Source organism: Ipomoea nil, unplaced genomic scaffold (genome assembly GCF_001879475.1).
Source record: "Ipomoea nil cultivar Tokyo-kokei standard unplaced genomic scaffold, Asagao_1.1 scaffold1317, whole genome shotgun sequence".
In the NCBI taxonomy this organism is placed as follows: domain Eukaryota; kingdom Viridiplantae; phylum Streptophyta; class Magnoliopsida; order Solanales; family Convolvulaceae; genus Ipomoea; species Ipomoea nil.
This window is the reverse complement of record NW_017617745.1, coordinates 1,335,572-1,352,602: the sequence shown is the minus strand read 5'-3', so window position 1 is coordinate 1,352,602 and position 17,031 is coordinate 1,335,572. Positions and strand designations below refer to the sequence as shown.

General features: G+C 35.2%; 2 protein-coding genes across 2 annotated transcripts; both read right to left on the bottom strand.

Annotated features, from left to right (window-relative positions):
• Positions 1-500: 500 nt before the first annotated feature.
• LOC109185165 lies at positions 501-6,333 on the bottom strand. Its single transcript, XM_019335144.1, has 15 exons — positions 5,764-6,333; positions 5,590-5,651; positions 4,038-4,814; positions 3,859-3,925; positions 3,714-3,776; positions 3,168-3,231; positions 2,971-3,064; positions 2,793-2,876; positions 2,616-2,705; positions 2,483-2,510; positions 1,772-2,299; positions 1,619-1,680; positions 1,213-1,322; positions 1,030-1,117; positions 501-950 (listed from the first exon to the last, which is right to left on the bottom strand). The coding sequence occupies exons 1-15, from the start codon at positions 6,218-6,220 to the stop codon at positions 651-653; spliced, it is 2,874 nt and encodes a 957-aa protein (XP_019190689.1). The 5' UTR covers positions 6,221-6,333; the 3' UTR covers positions 501-650.
• Positions 6,334-7,695: 1,362 nt separating this feature from the next.
• Positions 7,696-10,198, bottom strand: LOC109185139 (50S ribosomal protein L19-2, chloroplastic-like). Its single transcript, XM_019335114.1, has 5 exons — positions 9,997-10,198; positions 9,608-9,913; positions 8,933-9,019; positions 8,712-8,845; positions 7,696-8,008 (listed from the first exon to the last, which is right to left on the bottom strand). The coding sequence occupies exons 1-5, from the start codon at positions 10,018-10,020 to the stop codon at positions 7,900-7,902; spliced, it is 660 nt and encodes a 219-aa protein (XP_019190659.1). The 5' UTR covers positions 10,021-10,198; the 3' UTR covers positions 7,696-7,899.
• Positions 10,199-17,031: the final 6,833 nt, after the last annotated feature.

The window sequence follows — 17,031 nt, the reverse complement described above, 5'->3', positions numbered from 1 at the left end:
TGGGGTCCCATCAACATCCAAAGCAACACTTGCATGGGGAACTTTCCATCCATTCAAACCCGCAACTTCCACCACCTTCAGGGTGCATGGCCTTTGCGAAAGCATCAAAAACCTCCCTAATTTTCCTTTTAACCCATTCAAGCTTTCAGCTAACATCATTGTCAGCATTTAAAAGAGAGCTCATTCATCCACCAACAAATAATGGCAAATGTGGAGCTCTAGTCACAGATGATTTTAGCTTTCACTTTCTTTTCCTCTAACGTTAATGGACACCCAGTTTTCCATGCTCAAGGAATCCCACCTGTCTCATCCTCGTTATCTGTTGGTGCCTCATCATTCTCCTCCGCTGGGTTCACAGTTCCAGTTAGAGATTCCCTGTATAAATAAGAGCTTTCTTTCACCAATTAGGCAATTATGTTTACTTCAAGACATGTTTCCATCATCTCTACTCTCATGGTTTCCCATGGTTTAGTTAAATGTTGAAAAGAATGTTAACATGGTATTCCAATCACATGTATGACACAATAAAGAAAAAGTTAGATTAGTCACAGATATTAACGCAGCTACTTTTACATCCTTATCTACCAAGATCTTGTACCTAGTAAGCTATTTTACAGTACAAAAAAGAATATGTAGAAAGCTTGAGATGTTCATAGACCTACTCCACTTGCCTGGGCTTGTCCTGTTAAAGGAAGGATACTCCCTGAGCCGTTACTGGCTCCTTGTCTTGACAGCCTGTGTTTTCTGAGAGACTCGTGACATGGAGCAAAGAACTCATGCCGGAGGGCTTCCTCTGCACTGATCCTCAATCTCGGGTTTACTGTCAAACACTTGTCCACCAGATCAAAAAGCGATGCAGGAATGGCATCAAGCAAATCTGGTCGCCGTGTGTTCCTGGTACACCACTCTCGTAGTTTAACCGAAGGCAAGGATTTTACATCAAAGAGCTCCTGATTCACAATGGCATTTCGTCAGAGCAAGAACAATAGAGAATAATGTTTGAGAGAAAGGTGAGTGAGTGATTGATACCGCTGGGAATGATGACTCGCGGTTGTGCAGTTTGGCCACTTCCCATAAGTCCTCACTGCCCTTCAACTTGGCAACCTCTTTTATGTTCCTGTGTGAATGATGCAAAAAAGCAAAATTTTGTTCAGTTTTCAGATCAATGAATACAGTTCCAGAAAATTGTGTGGACACAGAATGTTTTCTCACTGATCAGGGTCTCCAGCAAAGGGGGTTCGCCCTATCATAAGATACAGTAAGCTGACACCAGCTGACCAAACATCAAGCTTGGCACCTTGATGTAGAGACCTGAATAATACCTGAACAAGGGACAAATGTAAGGCTTATAATCCGAAGAGACAAACATGGACTCCGAAGATGGTCAAATGAGTAGTTGTTTCAGATAACAGTTAACCAATACAGCTTTAACTGCACTAGTCCAAGAATGCCGATTTACTCGTGGAAACACCACTTGAAATTGAATTTACAGTAATTACAGGAAATATATAAATAAATAAATAAATAAATATATATATATATATATATGTGTGTGTGTGTGTGTGTGTGTGTGTGTGTGTGTGTGTGTGTAACCACAGTGGAAGGTTAAATTACTAACCTCTGGAGCCCTGAAACCCTTCGTCCCAACACATGAACCTTCCCGCTTTTGCTTTCCATCACCTAGAAGTAGCAGCAAGTATAATATATAATTAATCCTAATGCAGATTTGAGGTCTATCATTTCAGATCATACACATGCAAATTAGAATTACCTTTACTCTTGAGTAACCCAGCACCACGAATGCCAATTCCAGAGGAATGCAGTGGCATGGGAGTTACATAAACAAATTGCCTGTCTTCTTTTCCAGGAGGTGCTGCAATCCTCTTTCTCTTAGAAGTGGGACCTTTCACTTCCCTATGGTTTGCACCTTGCAGTGCTTCCTGCGCCAGGCTGATCAGCTCCTTTCTACCATGGCATGGGAGAGGCTGTCTCAACCTTTCTGCTGATGGGGTTCTGGTGCTTGTTGGTTCCTTTGTAGAAGTTAACCCCGAGCCATCAGCACCTTGGCTTTTTATTATATTCCTACTCCCAATATCAGGGTGAACCTTTTCTAAGCCACCCTTCACTTTTGTATTCTTAGGCTGTAGAGTCCTCTTGATGCCTTTCGCTGCTGCTTCCTGATTGACGGTTTCTAAAAGCTTCATGTTTGGAAATCTTCTACTTTTAATTGGAGGAAGAGATTTATTAAGGCTAAGAGGGGTTTCATCAAAGCCTGTAGCCTGTTCCAATTTTGTCTTATCTGTAGATTACGAGCAGATTGATCAGTGAAGTTAAATATGTAACAGGATAACCTCAACAAAAAAGATGCTATTATTATCTGGCTTTTGAACAGCTGCCAAATCCTCCTTTTAAGATCACTAACAGATCTTGTCTAAAATATAGAAGATAAGACAATACTTTATCAAGAATGCATGAGAATTACCTGCAATTCCATATTTTTGGTTCATATCCTGTTTAAAGAATGACAATATATCAGTTTACACCATATTCAATAGGAAAAAAAAAACAAAAGGAAATTGGAATGAAGTGTTCTATAAACTTGGAATACTACTCACCAAGGCTAGGTTAAAATCAATGAGGTAACCTTTATTTAGTTTACGAGAATAAAGGAAGTTTCCCGGTTTGACATCCCTATGAACAATACCCTGGAAGCAAAGAATGATAGGTTAAATGCACTCTAAAAGTACCTTTCACTTAATGTTCCAATATGTCATCAGCTAGTTGAATCTCACCTGCTTATGAATAGAAGCAAGGGCCTTGAACATACAGTAGCCATACCACTGGATCTGGAAAACATCTATTTCTTTCTTCAAAACCTAGTGGTTAATTTAAAGTTGAGTTTGAGAAGACTAATATTTAAAATGTCAATTAGTTTGGGGCACTTAAGAAAAGAAGACATGAAAATATTACATCAGGTCTGTCATGCTCCACATGCTCTAAAACTAGGCAATCAGAACTTCCATTCTTGAGCGATCCTTCATATTTAATCACAAAATTCTTTCCCCTAGAACAAAGTATAATTCACTGATTAAGATAAATTTATTATTAGAAAATAGAATTAGAGAAACAAATATTTAATGATCGTCATATTGAATCCACATTTTTACCCAAATCGTTCCAGCATCTTGACCTCATTAAGGACATGTTGTCTGTTGGCATTAGAATGAGGACCTGCAGAATCATGAATATTATAAGCTTATATGCGGGAACATTTGTTCAAGCACAGCATTCCACAGTCCCTTAACAAGGCAATATCGATGGGTACAATTACACATGAACATTTGTATCTCAGCTTTTGCTGGCATGACATTGTATTCCTATAAGTGTTCCTTCAATAAACAGTTCAATATATTCCTTTCTTTTTTCTTTTCCTTTCACCAAGACACATACATGTGTACAAATTTGGAGCATATGTTTCCAAATTACATCTCTTTAACATGAGCATATGTTTCTAAACTACATTCCTTTCACATCCAAATTGAAGATAAGTTCACATCCAAATTGAAGATAAGAATGAAAAATCAATTCCTTTAACAGTTAAATTAAGCGGACTGATAAACCAGAAACAATCACAAAGAACACTATATTTGCAAAGTACAAACTTATTTTTAAAGACTGAACATAAAAATATAAAGCATAATACACTTTCTTACATTTGATTGCAAATTTTCTCCCATCACTTTTCCTCCTTGCCCTATACACTGTTCCATAACCACCTGCAACACATTTTTTGAAGAAACCATTTGATAACCTTGAAAAACAGCAACACTGGATGAAACTCAGTCAAAGGTATCATACCTGAACCCTCTTCTTCCTCAACGGCAAAAGACTCAAAGTTGGGCAGCTCTTTTTGCTCTATTTGTTCCTACCAAAAATATTTTAAAGAAGAAAATTACATACCAGCTTTAGCTCACCGCACATTATAGGAAGACTTTATTAGATATCATAAAAAGGAAAATGCAATATTTGCAGCTTACTTTTGCAGAGTGGGGATTTAAGTCTTGTCTTTTTTCTTTAAAATTTCCATTCCTTGTTTTAGTATCCAAAAACATTTCATGATTATAATTTAGCTTCTTTGCAGAGATTGGCTTCACATCTCTATTAATTGGCTCCTTCTCTGGACAAGGACTGACCGGCACACCATTATCAAGTGGCTTGTAGACTTCATGATTATAATTTAGCTTCTTCTTTGCAGAGATTGGCTTCACATTTCTATTAATCGTCTCCTTCTCTAGAAGAGAACTGACCGGCACACCATTGTCAAGTGTCTTGTAGACAGTTGGCTGTGCAGTAATCAAGGCATCCTTAAGAACGTATTTTGAACTAGGAGCACATGTTGCAAGTTGCTTCCCATCGAGAGACAACTTAATTGTAGTAATATCATACACCTCCTTTTCTGTACTTGCTACGTGATTTTCCACTAGACCAGTCAGCTGAAGTGGCTTTAATTGAGGGGTGGAATATGTGTTCATTTTCTCTACTGGTTCAGGGAAGTTCAAAAAAGTCTCATCATACAGGAACTCAGCTTTAGACACAATTGAATGTACAGAACCTGCTTCAGTTTTGCTTCCTATTTTATCTAACATTGGTTCATCATTACATTGTATGCTATCAGATCCATGTCTAAAAGCCTCATTGCAGACATCAATACTGCAGGTAGTAAATATTTTCCCCAGTCCATTGTCAGAGGCCAAGCACAATGGTTCCCAAGTATCTATGTTCATACTCATATAATTGTCATCCTGAAACCATTCCTGTGAAAGTATTGTATCCCAGAAGCATAAATATTATCATTTTGTGCGTTGGAACATGGAAGAAAGTTTTAAAAGAAACAAAAATACCAATCAGCTGTAACTAGATAATAAGAGGCAAGAGCAAGTGAGCAAACCCAGCAACCACCTGTTGGGTATGGTATATATGCATTTTAATTAAATGGTATATTACTTTCAGTAGACCAACCCTCATTCTCCTAATGCCACCACCCTCTCACTCTTTACTCCCATCACCACTTTCATTAGATCAGTTCTTTCTAGGCACTTTCATTTCCCTCACCCTTTTTCCAAGCACTGTGCTTGGTAGACCAATTTTCTCTTTTATGTAATCAAGGATATATTTCTATTTTTATTTTTCTAAGAAGCAAAGTGAACAATATGCAGCATTTTCAAGCACAAATCTCAACAAATTGTAAGTTGGTCCCACATTGAATCATCCACAGCAAACCTGGCTAAACTCTCATCTAAACTTATTGGGAATAAAGACCCACCTTACCGAAACCATTGTCAAAATATTAAACCAACCAGTGATTAAGTATTAGTCTGCGGCTTTGGAGAAATTCTGATATACTGAACCACTTGCCAAATCTCAGCCCTACTTCTAGTTAGCCTTGGGTATTATCCTGGTAAGGAAAATTCACACATACTATCTGGCTATACCTATTCTAATTTTCTAGTTCACGAGCTAAAACATAACTTATTTTGTAAACACTCAGGTGAGATATATAACTATTTTGTAATATTCATACCAAATTACCTTAGCATATACATCCTGCGTCTCTCCAGGCAATTCCATCCCCACATGATTTCCTTTATCGGCTGCAAATTACCAATTTAAAATTTTAATTAAACTTGTAAAGCAGAATTTCAAACCAAACCAAAGAAAATTAGAAAATTACGGAGTACAAATAATAATGTCTACTCTTCTCACCATACAAACTATCTAAAGTTCTTCTCTTTTTTAACACAGGCAATCCCTCCACTGTCCATCTCGTCCTTTTCTTCTTCCTGTAATACGTCCGCAACTCACCACCGTCAACCGCTCTCCCAGACGTGAGCCCTTCGAACTTTAATCCAGGAAAAACAGCGGCAATTTCGTTCACACACGCAACAAATTTAGCGAATGTAATGTACACAACCGGAGAGAATGTGACGAGGCATTCTCGAGTCAAATGGAGTGGAGAATAAGGGAGCGTGCAAAGGAATTCGATGAAATCCGGCGTCGTATGGAAAAGCGTACACCGAGATGCGAGCTCTGGCGGCAGGGCCGGCCGTCGAATTGACATCAGCAGGGCGAAAACGTGCCATGCCTTCTGTAAATCGGTGAGAGTTGCGCCGGCGCCGGCGAGCGGGCGGGTGAATTCTGAGCAGGCCTGCGGAGCCTCCATTACTGCCTAGATCTGAAACTGTAGAAACGCATGTGCATGAAGAGAAGCGATTGAAAAATGAGAAAAAGGTCGCGAAAATTTGCAGGAAGGATTCTAGAGAGTGGGGTCGAGAGGAGCGGGAAAATTGTGTTTTGTAGGGTTTGAGATTTTGGCACGTGCGGAGTTCCCGCCAATTCATTTGCCCGAAACTAATGTGTATTGGACTGCTTTAGCAGGTTGCCCGGTTAGAATCAAATTGGGTAGCCCATATAGCAAACAATATTTGGATGGGCCCGTTATACACTTGCATAAGGCCCAATATCCCTCAAAACCAAGTTATTTTCATAGGGCAAATTATTATATGGACCACGGTCCAAAACAATGTAATTTTGATGTTAAAAAAAAAAATTATTCCGTGTGTGTGTTAGTAATAATGAACATTCTAGAGTTAGATAATGCATTTTATGAGTTAGAATAATGTATTTTATGTGTTAGAATAATGAAATTTAAGGGGTAAAGTAATGTGTTTTGTGAGTTAGAATAATAAAATTTATAGGGTAAAGTAATGTATTTTATGAGTTAGAATAATATATACTTTATATGTTTTTGGACCATGGTCAACATAGTTGTGTGTGGGCCAAGTCTGCATAGTGAAGTTAATGATAATTACGAAAATGTCACTATTTTTTTTTTTTAAATCTAATCAAATCTGTTAAATTTTAAAAAATGTAAGACTGGAATTAGTTCTTATTTATCTCCTATGGTACTGTTTTCATAGGATCCTTAGTCTGTGTGTGTGTGTGTGAAACTTTAATGATGTAAGAACAATTTTGCTCGATAAAAAAAATAATAGTACAATATTTGTAGAGTAGTGTATAATTGTACCATTATAGAAATATATACAACAAATATTAATATCATAATGACCTAAATCATTTTCAATAATGCAAAAGCATAATTAACAATATTGAGTCTTGTTCTAAATAATCAATAGAGGATTAATTAAACGAGAAAAAAAAAAAAAACAAACAAACAAACAAATAAACTTAACATAGATTTGTTTTTAAAAAGATGCAAGAAAATTATTTTCAAGGTTTCTTCTTTGTAATTTTTTATGCTCAACTTTGAATGCTATGTACATAATCTGACTAATTAATGAACCAAAGTTCATGTTAAACTTTATATTGTATTTTTTTAATACACGCTAACATATTAATAATATATGTAATATGTTCAATAATTATGTCAACAATAATTGAGATGTGATTCGAACCTAAGACCTTCCTTATGGAAATCAATGAATAAGTTAAGAATATTAAATAATTAACGGAATATTCTGTTACTAAAGTTTACATTAACGGATGCGGGTCTATAAGAAAAGTAAATGATATAATAGAGGGTAAAGTAGAAAAATAATAATAAAAATACTTAAAAATTACATTAGAAGTTTTATTAAATATAAAATTCGAATTTGAAAAGTTGTAAGTCATGAACTCTAGATAACTTAAAATACTCATAGCAAAGCCATGTAGCAAACCAGCACATGAAGTTGGTAATCAAGAATCAATGATCATGTTATTACCACCTAACAACAGAGTACAAAAATTTACAGATTTAGAGACACATGCAAATGGGAAAATGAGAAGAGTGTTAAAAGAGCACACACTGAATTCCAAAACAGCATGAATGAACTGAAGACTTCATTTGAAAGTAGAAAGCCTGGGAAGTTTATCCCGCAAATAGTACAATTTTGCCCTCCTCACTTTCCGGTGGCTCACTACTCTGATCTCTTTGACATTTGGTGAATATCTGTTAACAAGAAACAAAACAAGAAAGTTGAATCAGTACAGGATGCAGATCATTAACGTGGTTGTCAATTTACTGTAATTTTCATAGCTCTTTTCCTATGGTAAATTTGAATACCATGAAAGTTGAAGTAAGATGTGTTAAAATAATAACCCTTTGCAATAGTTTCCTTAATCTGTAATTAGCCCCAACAAAAATATATGCTTTTAGTACTTTCAACAAGAAAATGTGATGCAGTAATCTATGAATACCATCAACAGGAGCATATACTCCCCCTGTCCCATTTTAATTCAATTTTTCATAATGTTAAATTTAGCATTAGTACATAAAATTTATATATTTAGAAACTACATTAAACGTACTATTAAACACAAAAATCAAATTTAAAAATTATTAAAAAATACTAAAGAAAATAAGTAAAGAAGAAAGAGTCATTTTGACTAATGAATAGTAAACAGGACTGGTAAAATGGGACAGAGGGAGTATCTTCCTAAGGTGTCCACATAGAGAACTTGGTATAATGGTATTATTGGTATCTGCATATATTGGTGGATACCATCATATTCTTGTCAACTTCTCAATTAGATTTAACTTTATTAGTGCAATTTTTCTTGAGAAAAAACCATAGTTTTTCGGCATCAGTATATCAAACAAAAGATTGTAAGTACACCACAAAGGAGTGAAAATAAATGATGAATTCACTTACACAGGGAACACGATTTCAACTCCAATGCCAGCAATAATCCTCCGAATCCGAATAGTGGTGTGAATACCAGCATTCTGCTTCGAGATAATTATACCTTTATACACAGACAATCTCCTCCTATTTTCCGGGACTTCCTACAAATCAATAGCAAACCTCTCCTAAGCATTTATACTCACAAACACAAATAACAAATGTTACTTAAAGAAGAAACATAAAACTACCAGCTTGATCTCTACAACATCGCCGGTCCTAAGATCTGGTGTAGGCCTTTTCTCATCAGATGCTTCAATCGCTCTCTTGTTCAGTATCTATGCAGACAAAGTAGGAATCTCTCATCAAATTACTGTATTCTCCACCGATTTATGAGTTAGCAATTGAAGCATGTGCTCCATCTCAACTAAAAGCCTAAGCTGATAGTAGTTAGATTGCACATTAATGGTTATATGCTCAACATTAGCTAGTTCAGTCTCATTTGACCTGATCAGTATATTTACATCTTTGCTCTCCATTACATCGGTTCTCATGACCAAATACTCAAGTGGAAATCAATACCAAGTCAGGCAGCAGAAAAATGTTTATCAACAAATTCAAGAATACCAAAATGTTTATCAACAAATTCAAGAATATCCCATCAGTTATCCTTCATCCAATGTGAACTTATCATAGCCCGATATTCACTTGTGAATGGAATAGCATGCTTTTTATCAAATTTAGACTTAAATATTGTGGCAATGACATTAAATTTCACATTTTCATGTTTTAAATGGATTTTTTTTTTTTTAAGTACAGATATTTCTTATCTTCTTCTCCTAGGCTTTCTCAGCAATCAAACAGAAACTCAATCAACACAATTCAATTAGGGTAAAGAAACACAGAAATATATAGAATATAAATACCCCCATTATATCTCCGAGCTTAATCCGAGGCTTCCTAGGAGGCTTTTCCTCAGTTGCAACTTCCGCTTCAGCCTCCGACTCGGTTTCAACTCCGGCTTCCGGTTCGGGAGCAGTTTCCTCGGCCACTCCCTCCTCCGCTTCAGCTCTGACAACAAAACGCTTCAAATTGGCAGTGCGGAAAGAACTGGATGAATTCCTGGACAGGCGAATTGCAGGTGAATTGAACTGCCCAGCTCGAAGAAAGGCAGAAGACGCTAACTTCTTGGGAGCCCATTGAGTAGGGTTCCTTGGAAGCATAAACAACGCCTGAAATTAATCAAAGAGGCAATAATTATAAATACTTCTTGGTGAGTGAAAACAGATGAATAGATTGTTGCAGTGGAGGCGACCTGAGGGAGAACATTGGAACCCATTTGCAGGTGACGAGTGAAAGACAGGTAGAGAAGATGATTTTGGAATGTTAAGATATGAAGGAGGATGAAGTCATGGATTGAATGGAAGAGTTTCTTCTGCTGCAGTGCTGCAGTTCCGGTGAAGGGTGAAGACGAACGAGAGGAAAACCTTATCTATTGGATGTATACTTGAATATATTGGGTTTTGGTTTTACCCGAAATAAAAATGTTATTTTCTCTTTAAAATTTGCCGTCAATTAAATTTGTATAAAAGAGATAATTCTATTTTTATCCTAAATTTATATGTGTGAGTTGACTTACAGTGTTTTTTTTTTTTTTTTTTCACAACGTTCATGTTTGATCATAATATTATTGTGGTATTATCATTTTTTCATTCGTTAAAAAAATTATTTATATGACATTAAATACAAGGACATTTTGGTGTATCCAGTTCTATGTATTAAGTTCTTTTTCTTTTTTGGTCATAGATTTATATGTGTTATTTCATTTTTAGTCTTTTTATTTTACAAAACATCAATGTTGATCTTAACATTATTGTCGCATGACCATTTTTTGTTATCCATCAATAAACATGTTTAAATGACATTATATATATATATATATATATATATATATATACACACACACACACACACACACATATATATAGTAGTAGAGTTCAGGTGCGGTCTTAGTCTCCCGTACGGTCATGCGGATATATTAGAACCGTAGGATGAACTGAGATCAAATGGCTGGAAATCAATGAAGAAGAGAAATTATGCGGTGGCAATTTCGTAATTTTTTGTACTATGTATATTTCGATGGTGCATTACGTGCTAGTGTGTGGTGCATTTTTAAGTACTCTGTGGTGTATTTTTAAGTGATTAATTGTGCATTGATTTGTATTACACCACTCAACGGGTTCAATAGACCCATTATCCGGCTGCTAGTGTGTGGTGCATATTTGAGTGCTGTGTGGTGCATATTTTAGTGCCGTATGGTTCATTTTGAGTGCTATGTGGTGCATTTTGAGTGATTAATGACGCATTGATTTGTATTACACCACTCAACTAGGGTGTCAAACCCGTGGACGGGTTCAATAGACCTTTCAACGAGGTGTATTACGTGCTAGCGTGTTGTGCATTTTTGAGTGTTATGTGGTGCATATTTGAGTGTTGTGTGATGCATTTTCAAGTGATACATGGTGCATTGAGATTGTCCCACGCCTTTGAATGCAAATGATCAGACGATGCAGATTAGGCCACACGATCTCGCATGACAAATGATGACCGCATATATATATATATATATATATATATATATATATATATATATATATATATATATATATATATATATCTTTTGGATCCCATGAAAGCACACCCTCAAAAGAAAACTAAGAACAAATCTCAGTCTTATATCTGTAAAAATTTGATTGTTTTGATTATATTTTAAAAACAAAAATGCGGTGACATTTTCGTAATTATTATCAACTTCACTATGCAAACTTGAACACTTAAATATGCAATCTTTAACAACTAAATATGCAAATCTGGTAAATTTTATAAAACCAATGAAAAAGGTAAAATTTAAATCTAAACCGTAAATGGTAGATGTTAAGTAATAAAGAGTGAACTACTAAACCAAATAAAACAAAAAACGAAGTCATAAACTCTAAAATCGGAACCCTAAGTGCAATGTACTTTCGTACTTTGTGCAATCTTTTAATACTAAATTTGTAAAATGTTAATAGTAAATGTGCAAAATGTTAATATTAAATATTCAACCCTAAAAAATTCTGAAAATTGTAAATTTTAGTGTTCAAATTTGCATAGTAAAATTGGTGATAATTACGAAAATGCCACTATATTAAAAAAAAATCAAATCTAGTCCATTCAATTTTTCCAGATGTAAGATTGAGATTGGTTCTTAATTTCTCATGAAGACTTGTTCTATATGTTCCTTGTATTTTCTATGCACAATGCGCAAAAAATAGGTGCCCAATATTAGTACTTTATATTAAAATATTAAATTTATTTAGATTTTAGATATTTATATTATTGTAAATAATAATAATAATAATAATAATAATAATAATAATAATAATAATGTAAAACATTTTTATAAATTTAATATTTCCTTCTTTCGGTTTTGGATTATGCTTCTAAGCAAAAATCATCCTTTTATGTTATAGTTTGGTTGGAATTATAATCTGTGTATTATAAATTCCTTTTGGTTGATATATATTGGTATTCTTTTTCGTAGATATACATATATATACATAACTGTTTGATCCGTTATATATATATATATATATATATATATATATATATATATATATATATATATATATATATATTTGTGTGTATATATATATTTCGGATAAATATCAAATAATATTTTATATACTTGTGTGTGTATATATAAATATTATTTTACGATATTAAATCGATTTTGGTTCATTATCTCCAACAGATGCATGTGCATGGTGACAATAGTGGAAAAGATAACGAAAGTTATAACGGTAGGGGTATATATGTTTGTCCAAAATATTGTATAGTACAACTCTTATAGCATAATGTATTAAAAAAAAAAACATAACAGAAAAATGGACATAAATGAAGGGTATAACGAGGTTTGATTGAAGTTATTTATAATCCAATTTTTCATAATATTAAGTTTAGTATTTGATAAGTGTCAAAGGCACTTAGTTTTAAGGTCTTCTAAGTGTGTATTTCGAGTCTAATTGTGATCCTTTGTGTACAATTCTTGACCATTTAAGCTATAATATGCATTGTGCTATAAAATATCACCACACTTTGTGCTTTTGTGAGATTAGGAAGGTTTTAGCCTAAAAGAGGCATGGTGGCACATACTGGAGCATCGCAAGGAAAAGGAACGGACTGGAACCAAGGCAAGAAGGTCCAATGCACGTTGGACGTGCGTGGAAGAGAAACAGAAAGTCTCACGAACTGGCCAACGTGCGTTGGAATGATAAGTGACCAGCCAACGCACGTTGGCCGGTGCATTGGACGCGCGTTGAAGTTTTTGCCTAGGCGGATTTTTGAAGACACAAATTGGGGGGAAACTATTTAATAGGCTAGAATAGATTAGATTAAGGGAAGACAATTAGAGATCGGAAGTTAGACATTCGATACAATTCCATTCATAGAGTTTTACATTCTCTCTTTAGCCTCTCTCTTTGTGAAGAATCTTTGAAGAAGGAGATTGACACTCTTCCAATCAAGGATTATTGTAGAGCTTCAGCATTTGTAATTCACTTTGATATTTTCTATTACTCTTTTATTTTCAATTGCTTTGTTAGATCTATGTCTGCAATGTTGAATGCTATGGCTATGAGCTAGGTTTTCTAGGATTTGAATTGTGTGTCTTGATCATGATGCCATGTGAGTCTCAATTCTAAATTAGGTTTATTAATATTGCTATGCTTATGAATCTTGTTGTCTTGGATTGGTTTGTATGCATCCTATGGAGCTAGGCCACCTCCTAGGGTTGTGCTAAGCAAATGATCTAGACAAGAGATTGCTATATCACCTGAAGCTTCTATCCATGACATTTCCTAGCTTAAAGATCCGAGAGGACTAAGCTAATAAGGTAGTGTAGGCAAGGTGTTTGAGGAAATGTCATATAGACTCTAAGAGCCCAAAGGGGAATTCTAGTTTCTAGAAGACAAGTCCTAGTAATTGAAGAATGAAATGACACACGCAATCTCCATAGGTTCTAGCATTTGCATTATTCTACCTAAGACCAATGATCCTAATTGCATCATGAGAAAGACTAGCAATTCAATCCTATTTCATTTCATTTGTCTAGTTCATTTTGCTTTCTTGATTGTTGTTTTAAACTAACCCTTACTACAATCTTATTCAAAATGTGTGACACTTGCTCAATCACACACATACCTCTTTCTTAATGTTGCTACCATTTAGCAATGTGTCTTACCCATCTGTGCATATGCAATTTGGCTGTTAATAGCAGTGGGTGAAAATATGTTGTGAAACCAATTGTGCTCTGTAGTATATTCAACTGTGTACATGCATATACGGTACCACACACTGGGGACTCCATTTCCACGGAGACCGACACTTTTGTGTAACGTCAGCGATTCAAACCTCCAACAACTTTACGGTGAACTCATAAAATCTCCCTAAAATCATGCAAAATAACATTAACAAATATATTACAAATATTAGATGGACAGATGAATTACGGTACTAACATTGCAAATACAACTAAAAAGGAAATTCAAAAATAATGTTGTCAAATCATATCCATTAGTCAAGTCAAGATCAATGGATGTGGGCTGTACACACGGATTTATGGGAATGGGTAGACTCACCTGAACAATGGTGTGTGTGTGTGTGTGTGTGTGTGTATATATATATGGGAATGGGTAGACTCACCTGAACAATGGTGTATATATTGTTGAAAAAAATAGCTTAAAATGGCATAAAATGACATATTAAGTGGCTATTTTGTGGTACAATTATCAGCGGGGTCCACTTCTGATTTGGGTCGGGTCAAAGTGGATTCGGGTTCTTCGTAGTGAGACGAAGAGATTGATATATTGTACGCTCAAAACAGATAATGGGTGAATGAGATATTGATTCTCAAAGTAGACCCATGTGAGTTGGAAAATGAAGGGAAAAAGTGAGCTTTTGTCCCGCATTGGTTTGGGAAGAGGATTTGCCCCACTATTTATACAAGAGCTCTTTTTAAGCTTATTGAATTGTATAGCATAGAGGTTCGCTCTTACGCGCAGGGGGGTGCAAATCAAATCCCAAAACTTCGGTATTCATTTTTCGACATAGCCACTGAAAAATACGAAACTTTGTGATGATTTCGTGGGGGTCAGTGTGCAAGTTTCGACAATCGTTATGCCTTGGACCCGTGTCCAGCATGCTTGCTGGACACGGGTAACAGTGCCGTTAGGCACTGTTATCTCTTTTCTTTTTTTTTTTTTTTTTTTTTTTTTTTCTTTTTTTTTTTTTAAATTTCAGATCACTTTGTTATAGAAGTATATGTTCATAATTTTATTACTATATGTTAATAACTATACATTCATAACTCCATAACTGTACGTTCATAACTCTATAACTGTACATTCATAACTCTATAACTGTACATTCATAACTTCATAACTGTACATTCATAACTCCATAATTGTACATTCATAATTTTCGAAGCTCTATGTTCACAATTTTAGAGCTCTATGTTCATAATTTTATCACTATATGTTTATAATTGTAAGTTCATAATGTTAGAGCTCTTTGTTTATAATTCGATCAATAACTGTACATTCATAATTCCATAACTGTAGATTCATAATCTCATAACTGTAGATTCATAACTCCATAACTGTAGATTCATAACTCTATAACTGTACATTCATAATCTTCGAAGCTCTATATTCACAATTTTAATGCTCCATGGTCATAATTTTATCACTATATATGTTCATAATTGTAAGTTCATAATGTTAGAGCTCTGTGTTCATAATTTCATAATTGCATAACTGTACATTCATAACGGCATAACTGTACATTCATAACGGCATAACTGTACATTCATAATCAAAAAAAAAAAATAACGCCGTTAACGGCAAAACACGCGCGAATTTTTTTTTTAAAACTAAATGACGCGTTTTTTTAAAAAAACGACGTCGTTTTGGGCCCGTGTCCACAATTCAATGTGGACACGGGTCCAGAGCATAATTTGCCAAGTTTCGACCACTTGGCCGAAACTTGTAAATGGCCAAGTGGCCGAAACTTTGTTTGGGCCAAATGGATGGCCCAAACTTTGAAATTGCAAAGTTTCGGCCAAATGGAAATGGCCCAAACTTTGCAATTGCAAAGCTTTCGGCCATTTGGTCGAAACTTTGTAATTTGCAAAGTTTCGGCCAAAAGCCAGTTTCGGCTTTGGCCGAAACTGTACTGGCCAGCACAGTTTTCCTACAGCTTTTAATTTGTGACTGTTGCGATTTAATTCCAGCTGTTATGGAATTAATGGCATTTTTTTTAAATTTTTTGAATTAATACCCATGTTAATGGTGGATGTTACAAGAAGTTGTAGGGATGCCCCTAAATGCCATAATAAAGGCTATTCACTCCTCACTCCCTATATAAGAAGGGGTAGAGTGCAGCAGAATTTTTCTAAGGGAAAAAAGTAAGAGTAACACACAAGAAAAATAAATTTTCCAAGCCTCAAAATACTTCTGCTTCTACTCCATTCTTGAAGCTGTGCTTTTGCCCGTGCTCTTGTTTGCCGGGTTCGTTCGTTTGGGTGCTCAAACGTCGAACCGTTGTACGTTTTATCCTGGGAGACCTAGGCCACAACGCTCCTAGCACTTTTGGGAGGTGGCAAATAAGGTTTTAAGGAAAGAAAGGCACTCGCCTAACTCGTACATTTCTTTCTTCCTTCTCCTCTTGTTTGGATTATGCTTTTAAGCAAAAATCCGTTCTCTCTCTTTTGATATATTATTTGGATTGGACTCAGAATCCGAGGATTATTAGTTTCAATTTTGGTTGATATATATTGGTATATCTTTTTCGTAGATATACATGTATATATAACCTTTGGATCCGTTTTATATATATTTGTGTGTATATATATATATTTCAGATAAATATCCAATAATATTTTATATACTAGTGTGTGTATATATAAATATTATTTTTGGGATATTAAATCGATTGTCGTTCATTATCTCCAACAATCTTAAAACCTTATTTTCTTTGATAATGAACAAGTCGATGGATTCCAAAAGTGTTGGATCCGTGAATGTTGCCGGAGGTTCACATTCTAATGGTAGGAACGGCAACGATGTTGCACATTTCGAGATGCCAGTTGATGGCAGCAACGTTGGAAATAATATTTCCATGGGAGTTGCAAAAGCACACGACGGTGCTCCAGAGAACGTTGGTTCACGAACCGGTAGACCTGTGGCTCGTGGCACACAATTGGTACCTATTGTGTTGCCTAGTGGATCGGCTAAAAGCCACGAAGGATCCT

Bases quoted from the DNA above. Each gene is read 5' to 3' on its own strand.
- LOC109185165 (XM_019335144.1), bottom strand. From the start codon at position 6,220: ATGGAGGCTCCGCAGGCCTGCTCAGAATTCACCCGCCCGCTCGCCGGC. The intron at 1,323-1,618 runs GTTAGTAATTTA...TCCCTTGTTCAG, and splicing joins AGGGTTTCAGGGCTCCAGAG to GTATTATTCAGGTCTCTACA. The intron at 951-1,029 runs GTATCAATCACT...ATTGTGAATCAG, and splicing joins GCGAGTCATCATTCCCAGCG to GAGCTCTTTGATGTAAAATC.
- LOC109185139 (XM_019335114.1), bottom strand. From the start codon at position 10,020: ATGGGTTCCAATGTTCTCCCTCAG. The intron at 9,914-9,996 runs GTCGCCTCCACT...GATTAATTTCAG, and splicing joins GTTCCAATGTTCTCCCTCAG to GCGTTGTTTATGCTTCCAAG. The intron at 8,009-8,711 runs GTAAGTGAATTC...TCTTGTTAACAG, and splicing joins GTTGAAATCGTGTTCCCTGT to ATATTCACCAAATGTCAAAG.